Source organism: Podarcis muralis, chromosome 6 (genome assembly GCF_964188315.1).
Source record: "Podarcis muralis chromosome 6, rPodMur119.hap1.1, whole genome shotgun sequence".
NCBI classification, from domain to species: Eukaryota; Metazoa; Chordata; class Lepidosauria; order Squamata; family Lacertidae; genus Podarcis; species Podarcis muralis.
Window position 1 is genome coordinate 64,395,183 of NC_135660.1, and position 21,771 is coordinate 64,416,953.

General features: G+C 42.5%; 1 protein-coding gene across 2 annotated transcripts; it reads left to right on the forward strand.

Annotated features, from left to right (window-relative positions):
* Positions 1 to 1,731: 1,731 nt before the first annotated feature.
* On the forward strand, positions 1,732 to 20,965 carry LOC114597298 (putative lysosomal acid lipase/cholesteryl ester hydrolase). 2 transcript variants are annotated; one of them, XM_028729713.2, is made up of 10 exons: positions 1,732 to 2,008; positions 7,697 to 7,805; positions 8,753 to 8,870; positions 11,407 to 11,605; positions 13,134 to 13,243; positions 14,341 to 14,477; positions 15,338 to 15,484; positions 17,181 to 17,252; positions 17,373 to 17,444; positions 18,201 to 20,965. In XM_028729713.2, the coding sequence occupies exons 2-10, from the start codon at positions 7,704 to 7,706 to the stop codon at positions 18,432 to 18,434; spliced, it is 1,191 nt and encodes a 396-aa protein (XP_028585546.2). In that variant the 5' UTR covers positions 1,732 to 2,008; positions 7,697 to 7,703; the 3' UTR covers positions 18,435 to 20,965. The 2 variants fall into 2 exon arrangements, with proteins under 2 accessions (XP_028585546.2, XP_077786595.1); XM_077930469.1 differs by lacking the exon at positions 1,732 to 2,008 and having other exon boundaries at positions 7,662 to 7,805.
* The last annotated feature ends 806 nt before the right edge of the window (positions 20,966 to 21,771 follow it).

The window sequence follows — 21,771 nt, forward strand, 5'->3', positions numbered from 1 at the left end:
AATCCTGGGAACTGTAGTCTGTTAAGGGTGTCGATTTCTCAGAGCTACAATTCCCAGTCTCGTGGTATTGAATGGATCACATACTACAGCCACTCCTTTTTTATATAATCATTTTTATTAAATTTTCTGTTTTACAATTTCAAATAAGCATTTTACAAACTTAAAATACAGTGGTACCTCAGGTTAAGTACTTAATTTGTTCCGGAGGTCCATACTTAACCTGAAACTGTTCTTGAGTTCTTAACCTGAGGTAATATTTCTGGGTTAGCAGAATCTGTAACCTGAAGCGTATGTAACCCGAAGCGTATGTAACCCGAGGTACCACTGTACCTCGGGTACTTCCCTTCTTCTCTTTCCATTGTTCATTTTACATATCATACATCCCTGCATATTTTACTATAACCATTCAAAGCAATTTCCCACTTTCACATCCATCAAAAATTATTTACTCTGTTAAATTTGTCTTAATGCTGCCAGAATTCCCAGCTGCATACAGTTATTTTCCATATATCCAATGTTTTCCAATCTTCTTTAAATGCATGTTCTTCTTGCTCTCTTATTCTATATGTTAAATCTGCAAGTTGTGCTTATTCTGTCAACATAAGTTGCCAACCGTCTTTAGTTGGGACCTTGCTCACTTTTCATTTTGGGGCTAACAAAACAAGGGCCACAGTTGTTGCATACATAAATAGCCTTTTCTGGCACCTGAGAATTTCAATCTAGGTTATCCCCAGTGCTCCCCCCCCCCCGGGGGTACGCCGGGGTATGCATACCCCTCAACATTTTGTGAATCTGACAGGCGAATTTAATACTGACTCCAACAAGAGCTTCATTGCATTTAAACACTGTAGCCAACTTAATATTTATAAAATTGGTTGCCCCTCCATTGAGTTTGTTTAAGCCTTCAGTGTGTGTAAATTCATGGTTTTTGAAAGGACAACATCTGGCGACCGACACCGACAGCAAGCAGAGGAATCGGGAAGATGTTAGTGCACACAACCTCGTGCCAATACCGTGAGCGGTCAGCTGTGTAATATGAGGTAATGCGTGTTCTTTGTACTTTTGTTCGTTTACTGTATTTATTTCCCCCGATTTGAACTATAAAGTGGTGATTTTCTTGAGTCAAAATGAGAGTACAGTGGTACCTCAGGTTACATACGCTTCAGGTTACAGACTCCGCTAACCCAGAAATAGTACCTCGGGTTAAGAACTTTGCTTCAGGATGAGAACAGAAATTGGGCGACTGCAGCAGGAGGTCCCATTCGCTAAAGTGGTGCTTCAGGTTAAGAACAGTTTCAGGTTAAGTACGGACCTCCGGAATGAATTAAGTATGTAACCAGAGGTACCACTGTACCCCTAAACATTTCCTTTTTTAAGAAAAAAAGCACTGGTTATCCCGCATACTACAGCCACTCCTGGACACTTGAGAAGTAGCTCAGTGGCAGAACATCTCTGCTCTACCTGCAGAAGGTCCCGGCTTCGGTCCTTGGCATCTCTAGGCAGGGCTGGCTGGGAAGCTTCCCTTCTCTGATGCCCGGATGAGCCGCTGCCGGCCAGAGCTGGCAATATTAGCCTGGATGGTCTCCCGGGGAGCTCCCGGGGAGTTCAAAGGGACTCGCCACCTCGTAAATGTGCTCATGCCCGCATGAGTCACCACCACGGGAGGAGCACCAGCTCCTCCGCGCGGACGCCAGAGGAAGAGGAAGCCAGAGGAAGAGGAAGGCGCAGAGGCGGGTTGCCCTTGACGCCATTACCGACTCCAGCCCGCGCTCCCTCAGCCTCGCCCGCTGCCTCTGCCAGCCCCCGACCACCGGCGCCCAGGCCTCGGCTGGGTGGGAGGAGGAAGAGACGCGGGTGGGCATTCTCTCCCTCTTCGCGCGCTCTGATTGGACGGCGCGCGTGGCCTGAGAGGGACAAGCGAGGCTTGGGGTTGGCTGTGCCGCGCGCCCCCTTTTGCCGCTGAGGGGAAGACGCCTGGATTGCAACTCCTTCGTCCCTCGGCTTTCCGGTGAGTGGCTTCGCTTCCCAAGCGCGCGAGGGGCGAGGAGAGATGCTGGCGCATCGCCTGAAGGGAGGCCGGGTGGGGGAGTCGACAGGGCGCCTCTTGTGCATGGTGCTCCGCGGCCATTGAAGTCCGCAGGAACTGAGGAATCCCTTCCCTGGGGCTATAAGCAGAGGTGGTGCGCCAAGACCTGGAGGGGAACGGAAAGTGGCCTGGAGCCTAGCGACTCGCGCAGGGACGCCCCGGCTCGTCGTGGAGGCGAGAGGAGCTTCCTGTGCGGTTCTGAAGGGCGCCCGTGTCCTGCACGAAGGGACGCCTGTTGCTGGACCCTTGCTCGGGTTGGGGGGATAGTGGCCAGCTAAAGCTTTCGGGACGGGGGGTTGGCAGGCCCTCCAAGTGTCCCTCTTGCCCAGGGACAGTCCCGGGTTGGCAGAAGCCCTCCCCGTTTCTGATTGGACCCCAGAATGTCCGGCTTTCCCCTAGGAAGCCCCTGTTTTCACCGGAGAAAGGTCGAAGGGGATGCAATAGGAGGACATCCTGATGAAAATGTTGGAGGGGACGTCTCTCTTTTCATCGGAGAAATGCTGGAGGGTACGGGGTGGGGAATGGCGATATGGACCAGAAGGGAATTGGCAACAGCAAATAAGGCAACACCTAGAAAGAGGGAAAGTGGCAATGGCAGGCTGTCCCTTCACAGCATCCCCGCCCCCCATTGGTGCTTCTGCCTTGCAGGGGGTTGGACTAGATGATCCTCAGGGTCCCTTCCAACTCTACAATTCTCCCACGCTGGTGGAGTGAACTAGCTTCTTTAACACTACAGGTCTTCCTCTTCTCCCCTCCCTGCCCTGCCCTCAAGTGTGTGTCTTTTTGTTCTTTGTATGCTGCATAACGGGCTGAAATGAATCACAAATGAATTACTGGCATGGAGATGGATGTAACATAGTGGTTGTTTTACTTGGGGTGGTAGGAACTTAATTTTGCTGCTCCCATTTGGCTTCTCCCTCCTATGAAACCTTTCAGTCTGTTATTTGAGTTCCTTGGAACAAAGAATGGGTTGCACTTTAGGTTAGGACCCTTTAGCTCTTGCAGTTTTAAGTGGTGAGATGGTGCTTGAAAAAGATTAGCTTTCCCCCAATCTTCTAGCTGCATATTTTGGGTGTGAAATAGGGGTACTGATATACAGCACAGGCCACTTGTTCATTCTAATCTGCAACCTGAAATCCGTTTAATGCCCAGTTTTCTCTTCTTTCTGTCTAGATGGCCAGCTAAAAAGGGACAGCAGTAGAATTCAAGAGTCTTGTGGCACTTCAGAAAGCTTCCACAGATTTATTGTGGCAGAAGCTTCTGCGGCAAGGGTAGCACATACGATGCTCTCCAGACGTCGTAACGACTACCACTTCCATCAGCCCCAGCCAGCATGGCCAGTGGCCCAGCATGATGGGAGTTGTAGTTCAGCAACTTCTGGGGGACACCATGTTGGCCACCCCCATTCTGTGGACTAGAAGCCACTTCATCAGATGCAGCAGATCTTTTTCAAGTTTTGAGACTTGTGCAGAAGTGGGGGTTTTCTCCGGTTTGCATGATAAGAGACACCTGCGTCTGATGAAATTGCCTCTTCTGAACAACTCTGAAAAGTTTTGCTATACTGATAATTCCTTTTTTTAAAGGTCTAAACAAACACATAAGAAAATGGTGCACTCCTAAGAGCCCTGATCCATCAGCTGAAGACTGTAGTTCAGTGGTAGAGCACAAGCTTTGCATGTAAAAATCCTATATTCAGTCCTGGGCATCCGCAGGTAGGACCAGCGTGGGGAAAGCCCTGCCTGAAATGCTGGAGAGCCACTAGTCAGTATAGACTAGGGTTAGCCAATGTAGTGTCCTCCAGATAATGTAGGACTACAATTCCCATTTGTCCCAGCCAACATGACCAATGGTCAGGAATGATGGGAGTTGTTGTCCAACAACATCTGGAGGTCACCAAATTGGCTACCCCTGGTGTGTGCAGTAATAAGCTGGATTGATCAATGATCTGGTTTCATAAAAGGTAGCGTGACAGGTTTCAATTATATATGGGATATATAACTTGGGAGAAAGGAAAGAAGCTCTAATTTTGTAATCAGAGAATACTTCATGGTCCCAACTCTGGGTGCTGTAGAAAACTGGGTAGAGCAACACACAGTACCTCTCTTCTCTGCAGTGTTAGAAACTGAAATATGAAAGCTATGAGCTAAATGGCACCTTAAACGTAGGTTATGGACGCCACAATGGAGTGTCTAGGCACACTTTTTTACAACAAGAATACAAACCTGAAAATGAATGAACTGCAGCTAAAATCTTACGTTCATTTTTCACATGGTCTAGTTCTTCCCCTGCCCACCCCCCTTATATTCTTAAGAAGGCCCCTTCTCCTGGCTAAAGAGAGTGAATGGAATGGGGAGGCAGAAAAAGGTCCTTCTTTCCTTCCAGCAGTGGCAGAAAGAGCTTATTTTCCTTCCAGCAGTGCCCAGAGCTCAGAAACTGCTCACCTTAATGAAATTCCCTGTTGCAAAATTCGCCTAGAGCAATGGGAGTTTCAAACACTGCTCCTCTGACTTCCCAGTGTAATCCCTGCAGCTGTGCAGAATGTAGTGGAGATCCTAACCCATTTTAGTGACTGTGAATATGACGGTTATTCCAGGGCAATTAGAGAGAGAGAGAAAGTGCTATGCTGGAATTGACAACTTGTTAACCAGGTCCTTCGTGTATAAGAGCAGCTTCATCTGCAAACATTAGCCAGTGCTGATTCTCACCTTCATGCACAGAAATACTTCGCCTGCTGGTTTCTACAGATCACAGCAGTTGTTAAACTTTCACAGTTAAAAGGCACCAGGGCAGGCCAGACTGGTTATTCTCTGGTTAGCTGATAACTTTAGCATGTACAGGCAAGTGTACTCCCCAACCTTGTGATTGTTTCCTGTGTCGATTTGTCATGTTTTTGTTACTGGTTTTTAAACCTCTCCAGGTTCTTTTGGGATTTCTCTTTCAAAGTGGTTTCCTCTGTGAGCATTGCTAAGGTAGTTAGGGTTGTGGGAAAATACGTATTTTCCTACTTCTCAGGAAACTTCTGCTTGTTAGATGCTGTCTGTGAAAGGAGAAATAAATCTTTCGTGGCAATGTTAGCACCACTAGCAAGTAACAATTCTTCTTTAACTTCTTCTTTTAGAACAGTTGTGTGTTTCTTAATACCTGCTGCTTCCATGTTTCTGTTCTCTGAAAGAGAGATGAGCAACAACATGTTGTTGCAAGGAGTGCTCCTGTCCAGTGTTCTAGATAGCCATTCCAGCCTCCCTCCCCACCCCCTGCGCACTCAACAAATTGTTCCATTTTTCTCTGTAGGATCTCCCCCCCCCCCCCAATTTTTTTTTGTACTTCTACAGACCTGGAATATTGCCATGTCTTTTGTGCCATTGGGTTAAATAAAGATCCACCCACTGATGGGAAAAGAAAATGGGAAGGAAGAGACAGAAATAGGGGAAGTTTTCCTTTTTCTCTGATACATTTAAACCAGTGTTGGTTGATCTTTTTGTAAACGGCTTTGAGGATTTTTGTTGTTTTTTTACACAATCAAGCGGTGTATACATTTTATGCAAGAGATAAAATGAATCAATTATCAGTGGTGGCTAATGCCCCTTGGAACCAGTAGGGTGGAAGGCAGGGAGGTGAACAGCAGGTGGCCAATGACAGGCAGAGACAACTCTTACACCCCCCCCTACTCCTCTGTGCTGAGTTCTATAAGACTGAGACTGAAGAATAGGAGGCTGACAGCCAGTGTAACTCCCTGGACTGGCTGTAGGATGGGGATAGCTTGACCAGTGTAATCCAAGCATTGGCAACATTTGTAAGCTTGAGGCTGGATTACTGAAACCTCTGTGTTGGGTGGCCCTTGGGTTTGGGACGTCTGCAGGTAACTCCTCATTTGCTTCTTCAAGGCCTTGAAAGCTGAAAGCCTTTCACAAGAGACAATTCGGCTCAAAAGCTGACTAAAACTTTTTTTTTTAAAATCTGTGATAAAGAAGGTTACCTGATCTACTGGCCTTGCATGTGCATCTTTGATCAGAAGGTGAAGATTTCTTGGCATGGATGTAAAGTGAAGGGGGAAGTTCTCATATGCTTTACACTCTCTGTGCTGCTGCTGAAGGCAGGGTTAGAAAAAAAAAAGGAAAGAAAAGTTTGCAGTTTAATGTGATTAATGTTAATATACCATTGACTCTCTGGGTGCCTTGACTTTTATGTTCTTTCCCCTTGGCCTTTTAGCTAAAACAGGCTTTGTTTAGCTAATCATAGAGCAGTTTCAGGAAAGTGTGATTGCAATGAACTTTATCTTCTCTCAGTCATGTGCTGTTAAAAAGCATGTGGGGAAACTGCAGAACAAGGACAGCCATAGTCACAGATCAAAGGCCAAACTCAATCATGTTTTGCATGTCATATGGGGGTGGGGCATGTCTCCCTGTCTTTTATCTGAAAGATAAGACTATCCCCTTGGACAGAGAATGAGAAATGCAACAATATTACTATTATTTTTAAATTCAGTATTTGCAACTTTTGAAATTCATCCCTCTCTTGTTGATGATTCAAATTATCAAGGAAATAACTTTTAAAATAATGAGTTTATATAATGCTCTTGTAGAAATGCCATATACATATACATATTCTGATATATGCCAGAAGAGGTTTGGCTATAGGTGATAATGGCTTCATATTCTGGCTTGTTTTGAAGTCATTATCTATAGTTTCCAGGCTTTCACATAATGGAAATCTCTTGTTAAATGCTGGGTCTTGGCATGCTTTGTTGCTTGTTTAGAGGGCACAGCAAAACAACAGGGAGATGGTCGTGCATGTGGGTGCACACACACTGGTTTATTACGTCAGGGTTTCTGGCACAGCATTATGTGTGGGCATGGCTGATATGAAAGGGAGCAAGGGATGATCTTTTGATTTAAGACAAAGTGTGTTAAGCTGACACAAGATTACTATCATGTGGTGGCCTCCACAGGTCACTGGAAATTTTCAGAAGCAGATCCACCACACCAAATGATTGAATGGTGACTGCTCCTTTTTCTGGTTGCACATGTCAAGTTGATTCAGCCTTTTCAATAGCTGTTGCAATTCAAATGATCCATTTGGCATGCCAACCAAACAGGAATATTCAAAGTGTCCTTTTTCAAAACCCAAATACAGTTGACCAGTATTATCTTAAAAGAATAACAATCCGTGTGAAACCACCCGATAAGATGAGATTTGGACAAGATATTTGTTAATTCATGACTTGTCCCTTAACCATTACACTGAGACAGCACACCACATGTAAAGTTTTGTTAAGCCAAGGCTGCAAACCTGGACCCGCTTCTTGTAAAGTAAATCACATGGAACTGCCTTCTGGGTATATGTGCATGGAATTATGCTGGATCTTGAGCAAGGCCAAAACCAATTATCTCTATTACAGAGGTGTTTTCCCTCTAGGAAAGCACTGTTCATTTGTAAAAACTGTTGGTCTTACTCTTCAAAAGCTGCTTTATGTACTGTTTCTTTCTGTGAAACGTGTGCGCACATCCTTGACTGTTCTCTTTGTGGATTTCACTGTAAAAGTATTAATTTAGGTTTGTGGAAAAGTAGTCTTACATATGTGTACTGAAAGATGAATTTGTTTTCATGCAGATCAAGGATGTGGCTCCTCATAGTCGCGGCGAGTTTGATCCAAGGACTTGCAACTTCAGAAAACTTTGTGAGAAGACGAAATGTTGACCCTGAAGCTACTATGAATATTGTAAGCCTTTTTTATCCTTCTGTGTTGTATCTATTATAGTTAAAGGCATCAGTGGCAATTGGTGCTACACTTGATTTTCCTGAAGTTGCATTTTCACTGAAAGTTGGGATTACATGAAGCATGAAAATATTCACTTACTATTATTATTTTTTAGGAACATAACCTTCCCTTCTGATACAATTACATTGCTCAGGGTGACTTACAGCCATCAAAGCAAAACAAACAAAAAACAAACAAACAAATACAATAATCCCATAAAAGATATAAAGTGGCAGCGACAGACTTGGCGGATAGCAGAACTATATGCCCACATTCCAAAATGTTTCTGTCCGGCAAGTCTTGCTCAACACTCTCGTGACCCACTAACACAGGGATGGTTGGACTTACTGTTGAAACATGCCTTCTATTTGCTACAGCAGCAAGCTTCTTTCAATTTTCTCTCCCTCCCCCTTCTCTCTCTCTCTCTCTCTCTCTCTCTTGTGCGGAGAGAGAGTGGAATCCTGCAAATTTAAGGGAAGGTCTCTGAGTGTGCATATGAGGGCACGACACTGAAAAACCTTGTGCTAAACTATTTGTTAGGTGTCAAACTTTCCCTTGATAATTATTCTTGGGAAAACTGGAGGCTGGCTCAATGAGTCTGTTGCTCAAGTACCTAATCGGATAGCTCTAGAAAGCCGAATTGCCTCAGGGATACTGTTCGCTTTTGCATTAAAGGAGGTCACCAAACAGACTGCTGATTTGGCCACAGCAATAACTTATTAGACTTCTTTGGAACTGACAAATAAACTGATCGTGTAGGACAGTCCTCCTCCCTTTTCTAACTTTGCACCTTTTTGCACACTCCAGGTACTGACTGTCTTCTGTGGAAGACAATTGTCTAGGCCTTTTTACAGCCATTTGCTAATGTTCCCAACTGAATGCTGCCCATTCTTTCCTTTCCCTTCCAGAGCGAAATTATTTCCTTCAGAGGATATCCCAGCGAGGAATATGAAGTGCTGACAGATGATGGGTATATCCTGAGTATTAACAGAATCCCCCATGGGAAAATAAATCAATGGAAGAAGGGTGAGTGTGTGTTTTGAGGTAATATATTGTGTGTACACGTAAATGTAAATGTCCCACACTATGCAGAGATATAAATGTAGATACAGAGAAAGAAATGAAGGCTTCTTGCTTTGGAGAAATTTGGCTAACATCAGGTTTCACCAGTGCGAAAATAGATAATTTGTTTGATAATGTATGGTTCTTATAGATCTATCAATAACAGATTCTTTGTTCAGCAAAACTAACAGTTAAAAAGCAGTTATATATACATACACACCTTGCTATTGAGCTCACTCCTACAAAATGAATCTGTCCCCCCTCGCCCGCAACCCTTTTACCATCTAAGAATTGGGGCATGAGGATAGAAGGGAAGGCTGTTAAGTATTATTATTTAGCTTTTTACTGTTTTTTTAATAAAAAAAATAACAGTGTATTTTCAGAGTCTTTTTCATCTTCAGGGTTCTCCCCTCCCACAGTAGCATAATCTGGGCCACAGAGAATTTGCAAGACATTCAGATGAATATTACCACACTTGGAGTTCATCCAAAACATGGTACCATTCTGCCTCCACTGGGACAAGTTTTGCTTGTATGGCTTCATTACATATGCCGGAAGGGCATGGGAGAGCACAGCACTTTCTCTCTTCATGTGGGGAAGTGAAAATTCCCTGCTTCTTTTCCCGAAGGCATTAGATGCGGAAACATTGTACTCGACTGAGCAGGACTGAGCTAAAGCTACTCCACCCACCCACCCACCCACCCTCAGAAGTTGGATATGAGAGGGTTTTGGTTCAAAGGAGCACAGGAAGCCTTGCTAAGTGAGTGAGGACATAGGCCAGGCACAAGCTCTTGCCCGTCTCCCACCCCCAGTTCTCATTCCTTGATTTGCCCATAGGGTGCTGGCAGGTCTCTTCCCAAGCAGTGCAAGTTTGTTGGCTCTCTTCTCCATTCTTGGAGATGTAGGATAGATACTTTATGTTGATAATGACTGGGCAGCCTGCTATTCTTTTTATTATTATCCATTTTGCTTTCTTGGGTGTCTCTTGCTATCCAATGTAGCAAAATAACATGGTGGTCTCCTTTTTCCTATAAAAGTGATGGTTGCCAGCCAAGGTGTCCTCTTCCGCTTTTGTATTTTGTGGTCTCACCAGTTGCTCAGCAAAGTGGGAGGAAGTGCACACAATTGCCCAACATGTTCTTGTTCTTTTTTTCTTTTAAGATTTCAATAAAATAGGCCATACTAATAGATGAAGTCAAGGATATTTTAATCCTTTTCTGAGCTATTAAAAGAAGTGTGGTGGCAGGCAGAAACGGAAGCTAGAATAACTAGTTCATAGTCCATGTTGACATCAGCTGTTTTCAGTCCTGACGTAGCTGTGAGCTGCGCACCATCTTGACACAAGTGACAGGGAAGTGCATGTGATCTTTTTGGGGGTGGTGGGGGGCGGATCTCTTTAGTTGCAAAAGATTCTTTTTGCAGTTGTCACAAATGCACTCGCTTCAGCCATTCACAGAGATTCACTACTACCTCTTCTTTCAAAAAGGGTGGAGATGGTAGCACATCCAGCTCAGTGTCCCAACGCCTTTGCCTCTCTTGTCTGCAGCTTTTTCCTTGAGTAAAAAGGACTTTGCTCCAGGGAAGGGGCTAGGACAATCTGAGGCTGTTGCATTTGTGAAGCCTGAGTAAAGGATAGTCTAACAAGTGATTATTTTTGGTAGTCGAGGCACAGGTGGCATCATGAAGAAAGGGCAGTTTGTCTGAGCTTCCAGTACCAAGCTGTAGCTTCAATGTCTCATTTTCCGCCCCTCTTCCATTATAAGGTTTGAGGGGGGGGGGGGAGCTGAACAAATAATTTGTTTAGCTTAATGGATACCCTAGCGATGTTCAACAACCACAAAAACTTTGTCCTACCCAGTTGGTCTGTTCTAATCAAGAGGCAGCAAGTATCTAGGGGAAAGTAGCTCATTTCCCTCGGTTTCAGTTTATCTTGTGGCTGTTTGTGTCAAATACGCTGTCTTTGATACGTTCAGTGATGGTTCTTGCAGTGTTAAAACTGTTAAGTGGGGCTGTGGATCTGTTTGTAATAAAGGCGCAGGTAGAGAATTTTAGTACAAAGTATCAAAGTGATGGATGAAAAGGAAGTTTCCCCAAAGGACATTTAAGTCTGGTGTTTTGATTTCTCATACCTTCAGATAAAATAAGAGCTGTATTGAATTGAGCAAAGGTTGGCTATTAAAAAAATGTGTTTGCTCTGCTTTCCACATTGCATTCAGAAGTGATTGGGTGGTATTCCACCAAGTTTTACTCAGAGTAGACCTGTTGTTGACTTACTCATGCTCATTAATTTCGGTGAGCAAAACTTGGTTGACTGTCCCCCCTATTCATTCCAGACTAAAAGACGCCACTTGTGGAGTTGCTGGCTATGCATTCTCTTTGCCCCATGTTTATAGCAGGCATGGAATGATTGCATGACTGGCGTTAAAAATTTTGATGGATCTAAGTCTTGTTGGAAGCAGACACCGAAGCAGTAACTTTGCTTAAAACATTTCACTTTCAGGTCCCAAGCCTTCAGTGTTTCTACAGCACGGCTTGCTTGCTGATGGCAGTAACTGGGTGACAAATCTGGACTACAACAGCCTTGGCTTTATGCTGGCTGATGCTGGCTATGATGTTTGGCTGGGAAACAGCAGAGGTAACACTTGGTCCAGAAAACACAAACACTATACAGCAGACCAAGAAGAATTCTGGATGTTCAGGTAGAGTGAAATATCTAAACTTACTTGCATGTTGCTGGTTCCTGGTTTTGCCCTTTAGACTCATGCTCTTCATATTGGTAGTTAAATAAACAATCAAACTTGCACATATTGCACATATGGGGAATTGTGTGCTTGGTTGAAGCCCACAATTGGGATAACCCCAGTGTCAAAGGATGAAAACGGTTGGCAATTCATTTTGGGCTCACATTAGTGTTTAAAGTTTTAAACGACTTAGGACCAAAATATCTATGGACACTAGCATCTGCAGCAATGGCAGATGAACTACAACTTCCTGATTCCTACCTTTTCTTAATTTTTTTAAAAAAAGAGTTAACTCTTTCTAGCATTTGTAAAATCTGTAGAACGTGGCAAATTGTACAGGTGCAATTATTCTTTTTTAAAAAAATGAGAAACTAGCCTGCTCCCATTTCAGTGTTTTGAACTCCGCTGAAAATTTATCCTGGTGCTTGTAGGAATTTACAAACCCTCTATGGGAGAATGGAACCTCTTGGTAGTCCTGCCACCCTCAGAGCTTCATAAAGTGACCACCTGGGAGAGGGCATTCTGTGTGGCAGCCCCTAAGTTTTGGAGTTCCCTCCTCATAGAGGTGCACTTAATGTATCTTTTGTTATGTGCTGAAGAGTCATCTCTTTCCTCTGGCCCTTGACACCAGAGGTGTATAATTTAGGACCCACCCTCTTTTCTTTTATTGTAAAGTCTTTTAACTGTTCTTAATACTGCATTTTAAAATTGTTGCAGCCCACCCTGATACCTCAGGGTGAAGCGCAGGTAAGACATTCAATATATAATGATGGTGGTGAAAAGCGTCTTTAGTGGTGTTAATAGACTTTGGGTGGAATTAGATTTGATGTGGGAGAACATCCTCAGACATGGGCATGAGAGGAAGCAGAGCCCTCCGCTGCCCACTGCATAAATTCTGTTCCTTCCAAATTGACATTTTAAATAGTTGTTTCTTCCATTGTTTCCAGTATTTATCACACTGGGAGAAACATGGCTTTTTCATCTCCCTTTTCCAGCAGGATTTGTCTTCCTCTTCCAGTCTGTCAGTGTTGTGTTTGTAAACCACCCTGATGATTTATAAGAACTATGGTGGAAGTTTGGTTTGCCTTGTTTGGTTTTCCAGGTGCTGCTATCTGACATCTAGAGACAGCTTGCCTGTCAAAACTGTCACATTTTGGTAGCCACGTGGTTGCTGTGAACTAGGTAGTGGCCTTTCTTCATGTGCAGTGAATTGCTCATAATGTGGCATTGACCATTTCTGAACAGCGCCGGTGGAGATATCTAAGGAGGACGGGTAATGGCTTGATTAAAAAAAAGACTCTGCTTTACAAACGTTCAGAGAATTGGGGACTTGATGGGTCTGTGGTGAACTTTGATCTACCAAATCCAAGCCTGTTTCTTCGACTGCATTGTGCTGAGAACATTGCGTTTGAGACTAACAAAATGTGGGTCCCACTGCATATGCAAGTCTGTTAAACATAGGCTGTTTGTTTCCTTTCCTTTGCAGTTTTGATGAAATGGCTAGATATGACATTCCCGCTTCAATAGATTTTATCCTGAACAAAACCGGACAGGAGCAAATATTTTATGTTGGCCATTCCCAGGGCACCACAATGGGTAGGTTTTCAGGTTTCTTAAATGGACATTGACAATTCTAATAGCTACAGCTATTTCTTTGTACAGCTGCTATTCCAAATTACTTTTAGGAGGAAGCTTGTTCATAGTACCGCGACTACACATGGTGTCATTGGACACACATTGGAAATAAAAACAACCATTACTCAATTGTAACAGGAAGCTGCAGTCTAACAAACCCAGGAAGTATTGCATTAAGGGCCATGAGAGAAGGCAAGAAGGGAGTGTGTGGGCCGAACACTCATTCTCAGTCAGAAAAGTCACAGGGCAATAGTCAACTAACTTTTTGTAGTAGTAAAAGGAGATTTACTCCTTCCTCCCCTGTACCATCTGCTTTAAATTTGATCTGGAGAGTTGGGTGAACCCAATGACAGTTTCAGGGGGCACACAAGGAGAGAACATTCTGTTGCACAAGGAAAAGTCCTTGCTGTAATGGAATATTTGCCTTGGTGCTATGTTGAATAGAACCTGCAATTGAATAACCAACACAGTCATATCTTAACCTCACCACTGACTGTCACTTCATGTTTTGTTGATTCTTAAGTATATTGATCAAGTGAATTTACAGTTACTACACTGTTGAGGATATATATGCAACCGTAAACATTTTAAGTTGGTCAAAAGCAAGAAAGGGTATTTTCTGTTTCAATGCCCAGGTTAAAGAACTCCATCCATAGAGCCATAGAGGGGTGTGCTTGAGTCCATCTGTTTTAAACTTCATGTGTGCTGCTAAGGCCTTTCTATTATGCCAGGTTTTCACTCTGATTTCATATATCTTTCCCCCCACTTTTAAATTTTGCCAATGCTGGTTGTATTAGAATTGTTTGCCACGATAGTAATTTCATAAGCCACTTTGAGTTTATTTATAAATAAAAGACGGGTTCAGATTTCTTAATGCAAACAACTTCCTTTTTACTTGAAGGTTCTGATTGTAAATGGTTCCACACAGGCCATAAAATACTTCATTGCTTTTGTGTTATGAGAAACCTGAGCTTAAAATTTTGATCTTGGGTTTTGTTTGAGAATGCCCAGCTAGCTATATTCATTTCTCTTCTCTCCTTTTCCATCTCACTACCCAGCATTCATTGCATTTTCAACCATGCCACAGCTAGCAAAGAAGGTAAAGATGTTCTTTGGACTGGCACCGGTAGCCACCATAAAGTTTTCAACCAGCCCATTAGCCAAGATTGGAGTGTTTCCTGAACTGATGTTCAAGGTATGTAAAAAGGTAAAGGGACCCCTGACCATTAGGTCCAGTCACGGACGACTCTGGGGTTGCGGCGCTCATCTCGCTTTACTGGCCAAGGGAGCTGGCGTACAGCTTCTGGGTCATGTGGCCAGCATGACTAAGCCACTTCTGGCGAACCAGAGCAGCGCACAGAAACACCATTTACCTTCCCGCTGGAGCGGTACCTATTTATCTACTTGCACTTTGACGTGCTTGCGAACTGCTAGGCTGGCAGGAGCTGGGACTGAGCAACAGAAGCTCACTCCGTCGCGGGGATTTGAACCGCCGACCTTCTGATCGGCAAGCCCTAGGCTCAGTGGTTTCGACCACAGCGCCACCCACATCCAAAGTATTTTGGACCAAATAGTTGCTTGAACCACAGGCCGCAATTGTTGCTGGATGTAACTAAGTACTTGGGAGTGTGCTTTTTCGTTGGCTCTGTACATACTTGAAGAAAAGAAGGAACATACCTTTAACAAAAGCCTGAATGAGTGGCTCGTTTCAAAAGTAAACACATCAGTTGACCCGAGACTGCTTGTAACGCTCTTCAGAACCTAAGCTGCTCAAGCTAGTTGATGCTGCCACTTGGCATCAGGGTGTTGCTGTAGCTACTTTATACTGTTTCCTTCAGTGGGCGGTAATGACAATGTCTGTGTTGAGAATATAGTGCAGAATCATTTTGCCTATGCGTGTGGGATTTGAATGGGTTTTCTATCCTAAGTGACTGAGTAGAAGATTCTCATAATAGTTTTTGTCATGCTATGCTGTTACTTGATATGATTGGAAGTATCCGCAGGAAAACAGACTTAACCTAGTGACCTATATACTAATCTTTTTTGTTTTGGCAGGCAATGTTTGGGAATAAGCAGTTTCTCCCTCAGAACAAAGTTATGAGCTGGCTTGCTACTCACTTATGCGACCATTTCGTATTTGATTATCTTTGTGGCAATGTTTTCTTCCTACTATGTGGGTTTAATGAGAAAAACTTAAATATGGTAAGTTTTCTGACTACCTAATAAAAGGTACAGACAATGATCTAAATAATTTGGATGTGTGTGAACTTTTCTAAAATTATTACAGCTTATGCCATCTATATCTTACTTTATCTTGGGTAAAATTTGCTTGAATCTTACAAGTTTCTGCACATGTTGCTTTGGCATATTGGAAAACACATGATTGCTTGGGTATAACTCAAAGTTCCATATGTTTCTTTTCCTGTCATGGGATTGTATATTGTAATTTTATGTTGTGAACTGCTTTGAGATCTGCAGATGAAGGGCGGTATACAAATAAAAAAAATAAAAAACAGTGACCCTGGCATAGAACTAAGTTGTGACTGCCCACTTTGTAAAAATGGAAAGGGGGGGAAAATGTTGGTGTGGATTATTAGGTGATCTTCTGGATGTAGTTTTTATTATTTCCTTTCTTTTCTACCAGATTTCTTCTTTTCCTAGGGTTACAATGATAAACAATGTGAACAAAATACACTCATGTAGTCATACGATTATGTTGATTTTTTTTATGCATTTGTACAAGCTGGAACATAACACAATTGTTATGTTCCAGCTTGTACAAATGCACATAAAAATATGCATTGATCTGTGGCACACTACAGCATTAGAATTACAACGTGAATCATGATGTGAAGTGAATGTTTGTAGTTGTTATGCCACACCCTGAATACCAATCAGGGCTGGTACACAGGGAACTATTTAAGAATGTATTGTAGACCGCAAGCAGGCTGTGGCATTAGGCACTCTTTCCTTGCCACCTTGACTCAGTATGAACATGGTCAAGAGTGCTCCTGAATTCTATTTTAGCTTTTCCCAATTAGAATCCTAGAATGCCCCTTAACCATGATTGGTAGCTATTGGATACAATGTGAAACAAGGGTAGGATTAGTTCATGTGCTAGAGAGGTGAGAGTATGCAATCCCATGACACACCCACAGTTGTTTATTGTCAGATCTGCATTGGCCCTAGGGAAGTTGTGCTGGATCATTGGATGAATTATCAGGGCTTTAACATACCTGGGAAGCAAAGCCTTGCTGAACACAGTAAAACTTAATTCTCACAACACATTCATAGGATTGCACTGAAATAATTTTGCTACGTAATATGTAAAATGCATTCATGTTGTGGGACATTGGTTAAAACTAATGTAGTGGGATATTCAGTTAAAACTGAAATACCTCGCCCTAAGGTAATGTCACTGGTAACATAATATAGTGGTACCTTGGGTTGTACCTCAGTTTTCGAACAGCTTAGTTATTGAACTACAGTGGTACCTCGGGTTGCATACGCTTCAGGTTACAGACTCCGCTAACCCAGAAATAGTGCTTCAGGTTAAGAACTTTGCTTCAGGATAAGAACAAAAATCGGGCTCCGGCGGCACGGTGGCAGCAGGAGGCCCCATTAGCTAAAGTGGTGCTTCAGGTTAAGAACGGACCTCCGGAACGAATTAAGTACTTAACCCGAGGTACCACTGTATTGAGATTTGCAGCTTGTTTAGAGTGCCAAGTTGATCTCTGTAAAGAGCTGTAGGTAGTTACTATTTTGCTGCAAATAAACACAGAACTGCACGATCTCTGATGCAGTACTTTTGTTCAAATAAACCAAATGGAACAAAAGAAATTAAGTCGCTGTGGCATTTTGTGATGGTTTCACTCGATAATGTTGCTGTTTGTTACAGACTCGAGTAGATGTATATTCAACGCACTGTCCAGCTGGGACATCTGTTCAGAACATGCTGCACTGGGCTCAGGTAGAACCTATACCCTTAATTCTGTTTAAAGAAGCTTCCTGCATATAAAAATAATAAATAAATAAATAATATGTGAAGGTATATGCAAACATTACAAATGCAGCATGCCTCTTTTTTTAGGCTGTGAAGTCCGGGCAGCTCAAAGCCTTTGACTGGGGTAGCAAGAAAGCAAACATGGCTCACTACAACCAGGTAAGAATTTCTCACTCATTTGCGCGTGCACATGTTGCTTACATAATAGAAACCTGCAATGCAATGGAATCCTAACTCCCATCAGCCCTAGCCAGTACAGTCGTACTTTGGATCCCGAACACTCTGGAACTCGGACATTTTGGCTCCTGATTGCCGCAAATCCGGAAGTGATTGTTCTGGTTTGTGAACGTTCTTTTGGAACCTGAACGTCCGACGGGGCTTCTGTGGCTTCTGATTGTCTGCAGAAGCCGCAGTTTGGTTTTCCAATGTTTTGGAAGTTGAATGGACTTCCGGAATGGATTTCATTCAACTTCCAACATACGACCAGTGATATTGATAGGACAGGGCTGTCCAACAGGTCTATCTACCAGTCGATCGTGGGCTGTCCCTGGTCGATTCTAGTCGATCCTGCGATCTCCAGCGATAGCCCCCCCAAAAAAGCTCAACAACTCTGATCCCTCTCTCTAAAAAAGTCTCAACAACTTTGCTCATCCTCTCCAATGGGTAGATCACTGCCAGTTTATTTATAGTGGGAGTAGATCAGAGTCTCTTGGAAGTTGGACACCCTGTGATAGGAGATGTGGTCCAGCAATATCTAGAAGGCCACACATTCCCTATTCCTAATGTAGACTGTGTATACATATGCTGTTTTTTAATCCATAAATCTTTGTTGTATTCTGAACTACAAACTTGCTGTTTTTTAAAACAAACAAACAAGCTAACTAACTAACTGTTTTCCTTCCCCATCCCTTTTAGTCAACACCACCTTTCTACAAAGTAAAGGAGATGACTGTTCCAACAGCTCTCTGGACTGGAGGTCATGACTGGCTTGCTGACCCAAAGGACATTGCTCTATTGATGACTCAGGTCCCGAACTTAGTTTACCACAAGAATATCCCTGAATGGGAACATCTGGATTTCATCTGGGGCCTCGATGCCCCACAGCGCATGTACAAAGATATAATTCAACTGATGCAGAAATATCAATAAGGCCACATCATCCTAGGAGCTGTGATTCTGAAACATTTCTTCAAGAAACTAGCATGATCACGCTGCTTTTTTCTGTTTAATCATGGAAAGAAATCCTTCCTTCTTTAAATACGTATTCTCTTATTAACCTGTCTACATGCAGTTTAGTAATACCTCAGGAAATTTACATTTTTGCACTGCTCATAAGTGTTCTTATGCATCTTGAATGGACATGTTGAGACACAACTTAAGTGTTCTTCTCGTCGCGGTAATCTTGAGGAAAGGAAAATCCTTGCTGTGATAAGTATCTGAAAGTAAATCTGATCTCCCCAAACTTGTTATGGAGAGCAGGCTGGAGAAATGTTCTGGCTAAAGCCTTGCTAACATCAGGAAGCTTTATAAAATGAGATCTTTGCTCATCCCACTTCTCATAGCAGAGTTAGGAAGATGAGCTGTACTTTTGATCAGAGAGCATGGGTGCGTGTTGTAGGCCTATTTCCAAGTGTGTCTGATAATGCCTGTGGGAAGCTTCCATCATTTGCTGATCTTGGCTGACTCTGCACATTACAAGAAGAAAACAACACACTGCAGTGGTTAAGTGTTCCCAGCATGGGATTCCTCTAGGGCTCTTTTTTTGAGTGTTGGACCTTATAGTCCACCTTATTCTGAAGTGCATTCCCTGGATTGCTCTGGAACTACTCAGGGACAAATGCTTTATAGCTGTGCCCTTGTGATCAAAGCACAAACTGTGTTCTAAAGCTGGTACTTCTTTGAAGATAAACTGGCATGTATTCAGGAATTAAAATGCATGCCTTAAAATGTGTGACACTGTGTCGAATTGGGAGAACAATGCATGTGACTCTTTCAAAGAGGAGCTGCATCTAGGGCTTGCTTCTGTAGCTGTGGAAATATACGAAAGTATTAGCCTTCCAGTGTTCATGTTTAAAATATGTGGGTGCTGTTCCAAGGCAGCGACCCTGTGTTTTGAAAGCAGCAAGGTACGTAGCACTTATTTAAAGGCTGCCAGGTTGAGCCTAAATGCATTTTATTAGGGTTTTGAAAGAAAAAGAAACTTTCTCCAACAAGTCCTTTTTTATTGGAATACAAGCTCTGAGCATGTATTATAATGCTGTCCCCAGTGGAACATTGCTCAGTGGTGGAGCACATCCTTTACACCCCATGTTTAACCCGTCATTTCTGGATAGACCTTGGAAAGACCCCTTTCTGAAACCCTGGAGAGCTGCTGCCAACTGGTGTAGGTAATATGGAGTTAGATGGGCTAAATGTTCAGACTAAGGCTGCATCCAGATGTCACTTAGTTATGTCTTCCTAGCATTTGCCTACCTGTGCATTTTTGTCTTTCACGCAATGCAACAGCCACCTCTGGAAATCTAGTGGATGTTTAGCACTCATGCCCAATGCTAATTCTCTCCAGGAAATAATAATAATAATTTGCAATTGTCTTAATTTGGAAAATCGCTGGAGTTTTGCATTGACAAAATTTGGGGCGCTATCCCAGCATATAGTTCTTTAACCACCATTTAAATTAGCACAACATGGCAGCATATTGATCAAAAAGCCCAAGTTCTAAAATGCAACAGGTGCTGCAGTATAAAAGGAATGTTAGTGATCGGGACAGAAGCACTTAGCATTATAACCAGTAAAACTAATACAATAAACCCCATGTCTGAATGCATCCTCAGAGCAAGGTAGCTTCCTATGGCTGATGTTTCACAGGCCAAGCCTCAGTGAAACGTCCAATACTACCTACCTCCTTGATATTTCAGACCCTATGGAGCTTTTTTCTATATCAAAGAAGTGTTGTGAAAATATATGTTCAAACTGTGAGATGAATTCAGAATTGAGATGGCATGAAATATTTTTATTAACTAAATTCAGAACTAGCTTATATGGAAAATGACTCTTTTTGCAACTTCACAGATCCATAAAGAATGATTAAAAGCAATGGTTTGGATTTTATAAAGCAAAGTTCAGTTTGCAACTTGGAGACGTGTTTTTTTTCTGCAGAGATGAAATGAACGGCAGTGCATAGACTGACTACCAAAGATGCTCAATTATATTGTGTCTATGCTCTGATTCTTTATGCTCTGATTCTCTTAATTTTTCTAACTTTTGCACTGAACTGTAATTAACAGATGGAAATGGGGATCTGACAAGTTAACATTATTCATAATGCTTTAATAAAGTTTTTTAAAAAAAATAAAAATACTTTTTACTTTGGGTTGTTTTGTAAAATCAGCAAATATCAGTTCTACATTTTATGTGCAATATTAAGACATTCTAACCACTTCCCCTAAATATGAAAACTGATACTTGTAGTTATGCCCACTTTTTTACCTTACTATCCTATGCCATTTTCTGCTTTGGGTGCAAATTAATATTTTAATAACAAAAACAAGGAAGCATAGTTGCAAATATTAAACTTTGTTGAAGAAATCACTCTGGGAAACCCATGCACTGTGTCTTATGTTTGTCTAAGCTTTTTTGGGAGGAAATGACAGCATTGAATAAAAATATAACTGAAACTAAAAGTGGTCGTCTCTGTGTGTTGTTCCCACAGATGCAAGTATTCTACTCTGGAAAGATCTTTCTAATGAAGGCTTTTAATCACAAAAATTGTACATATGAAGGACCCCTGTCTTATCCAAACAAGATTGGATAGTAGAAGGAAATTACTTGTGTTATAGAAAGCAGAGATCCCTGGTGGAATTTCAATGAGCTTAATTTAAAATAGTTGACTGGAAAGTCCGTAAGAATGCTCAATCATGGCAGAAATGCCTGAAAATTCAGAACAAGGATTTTGGATAACAGAATACCCTTATAGGTAGTACTGTGCCTCCATAGTCTGCTTCCTGTTGTCTGTCTGAAACAATAGACCCCTACTCTCTCCCATCCCCACAAACCAGTATTTACCTCATAATTCTAGTTTATCAGTGACCGTTCAGTGGTATTGCTGCTTCGCATTGTAGAGGCACTGCTCTGCCACAATAGACACACAAGTGTACACACAACACTTAAAATAATGCTATATGGCGTTAACAGGTGTTCCTATCTGAGGCCACAAACCTGTTATACTCACAGGCCTTCCCTTAGCCACCCCAGCAGTGATCCAATAGAAGGAGTGGTACCAGCAGACATAGGGTGGCAGGCAGGGAGGAAGTACCCCAGAAGTAGCTTTCATTGTGATTGAATATGCAAAGTCTGAAGTTCAGAAAATCCTAGATGGGAATTCTTAATGCTGTCCTTTCTGCTTTAATTTGGAAGCATTTCTGGAGCAAGCTACAATTTAAAGCAAGTTGATGCTGCTTTCTGCCACAAGATGGTGCATTGTCACTTA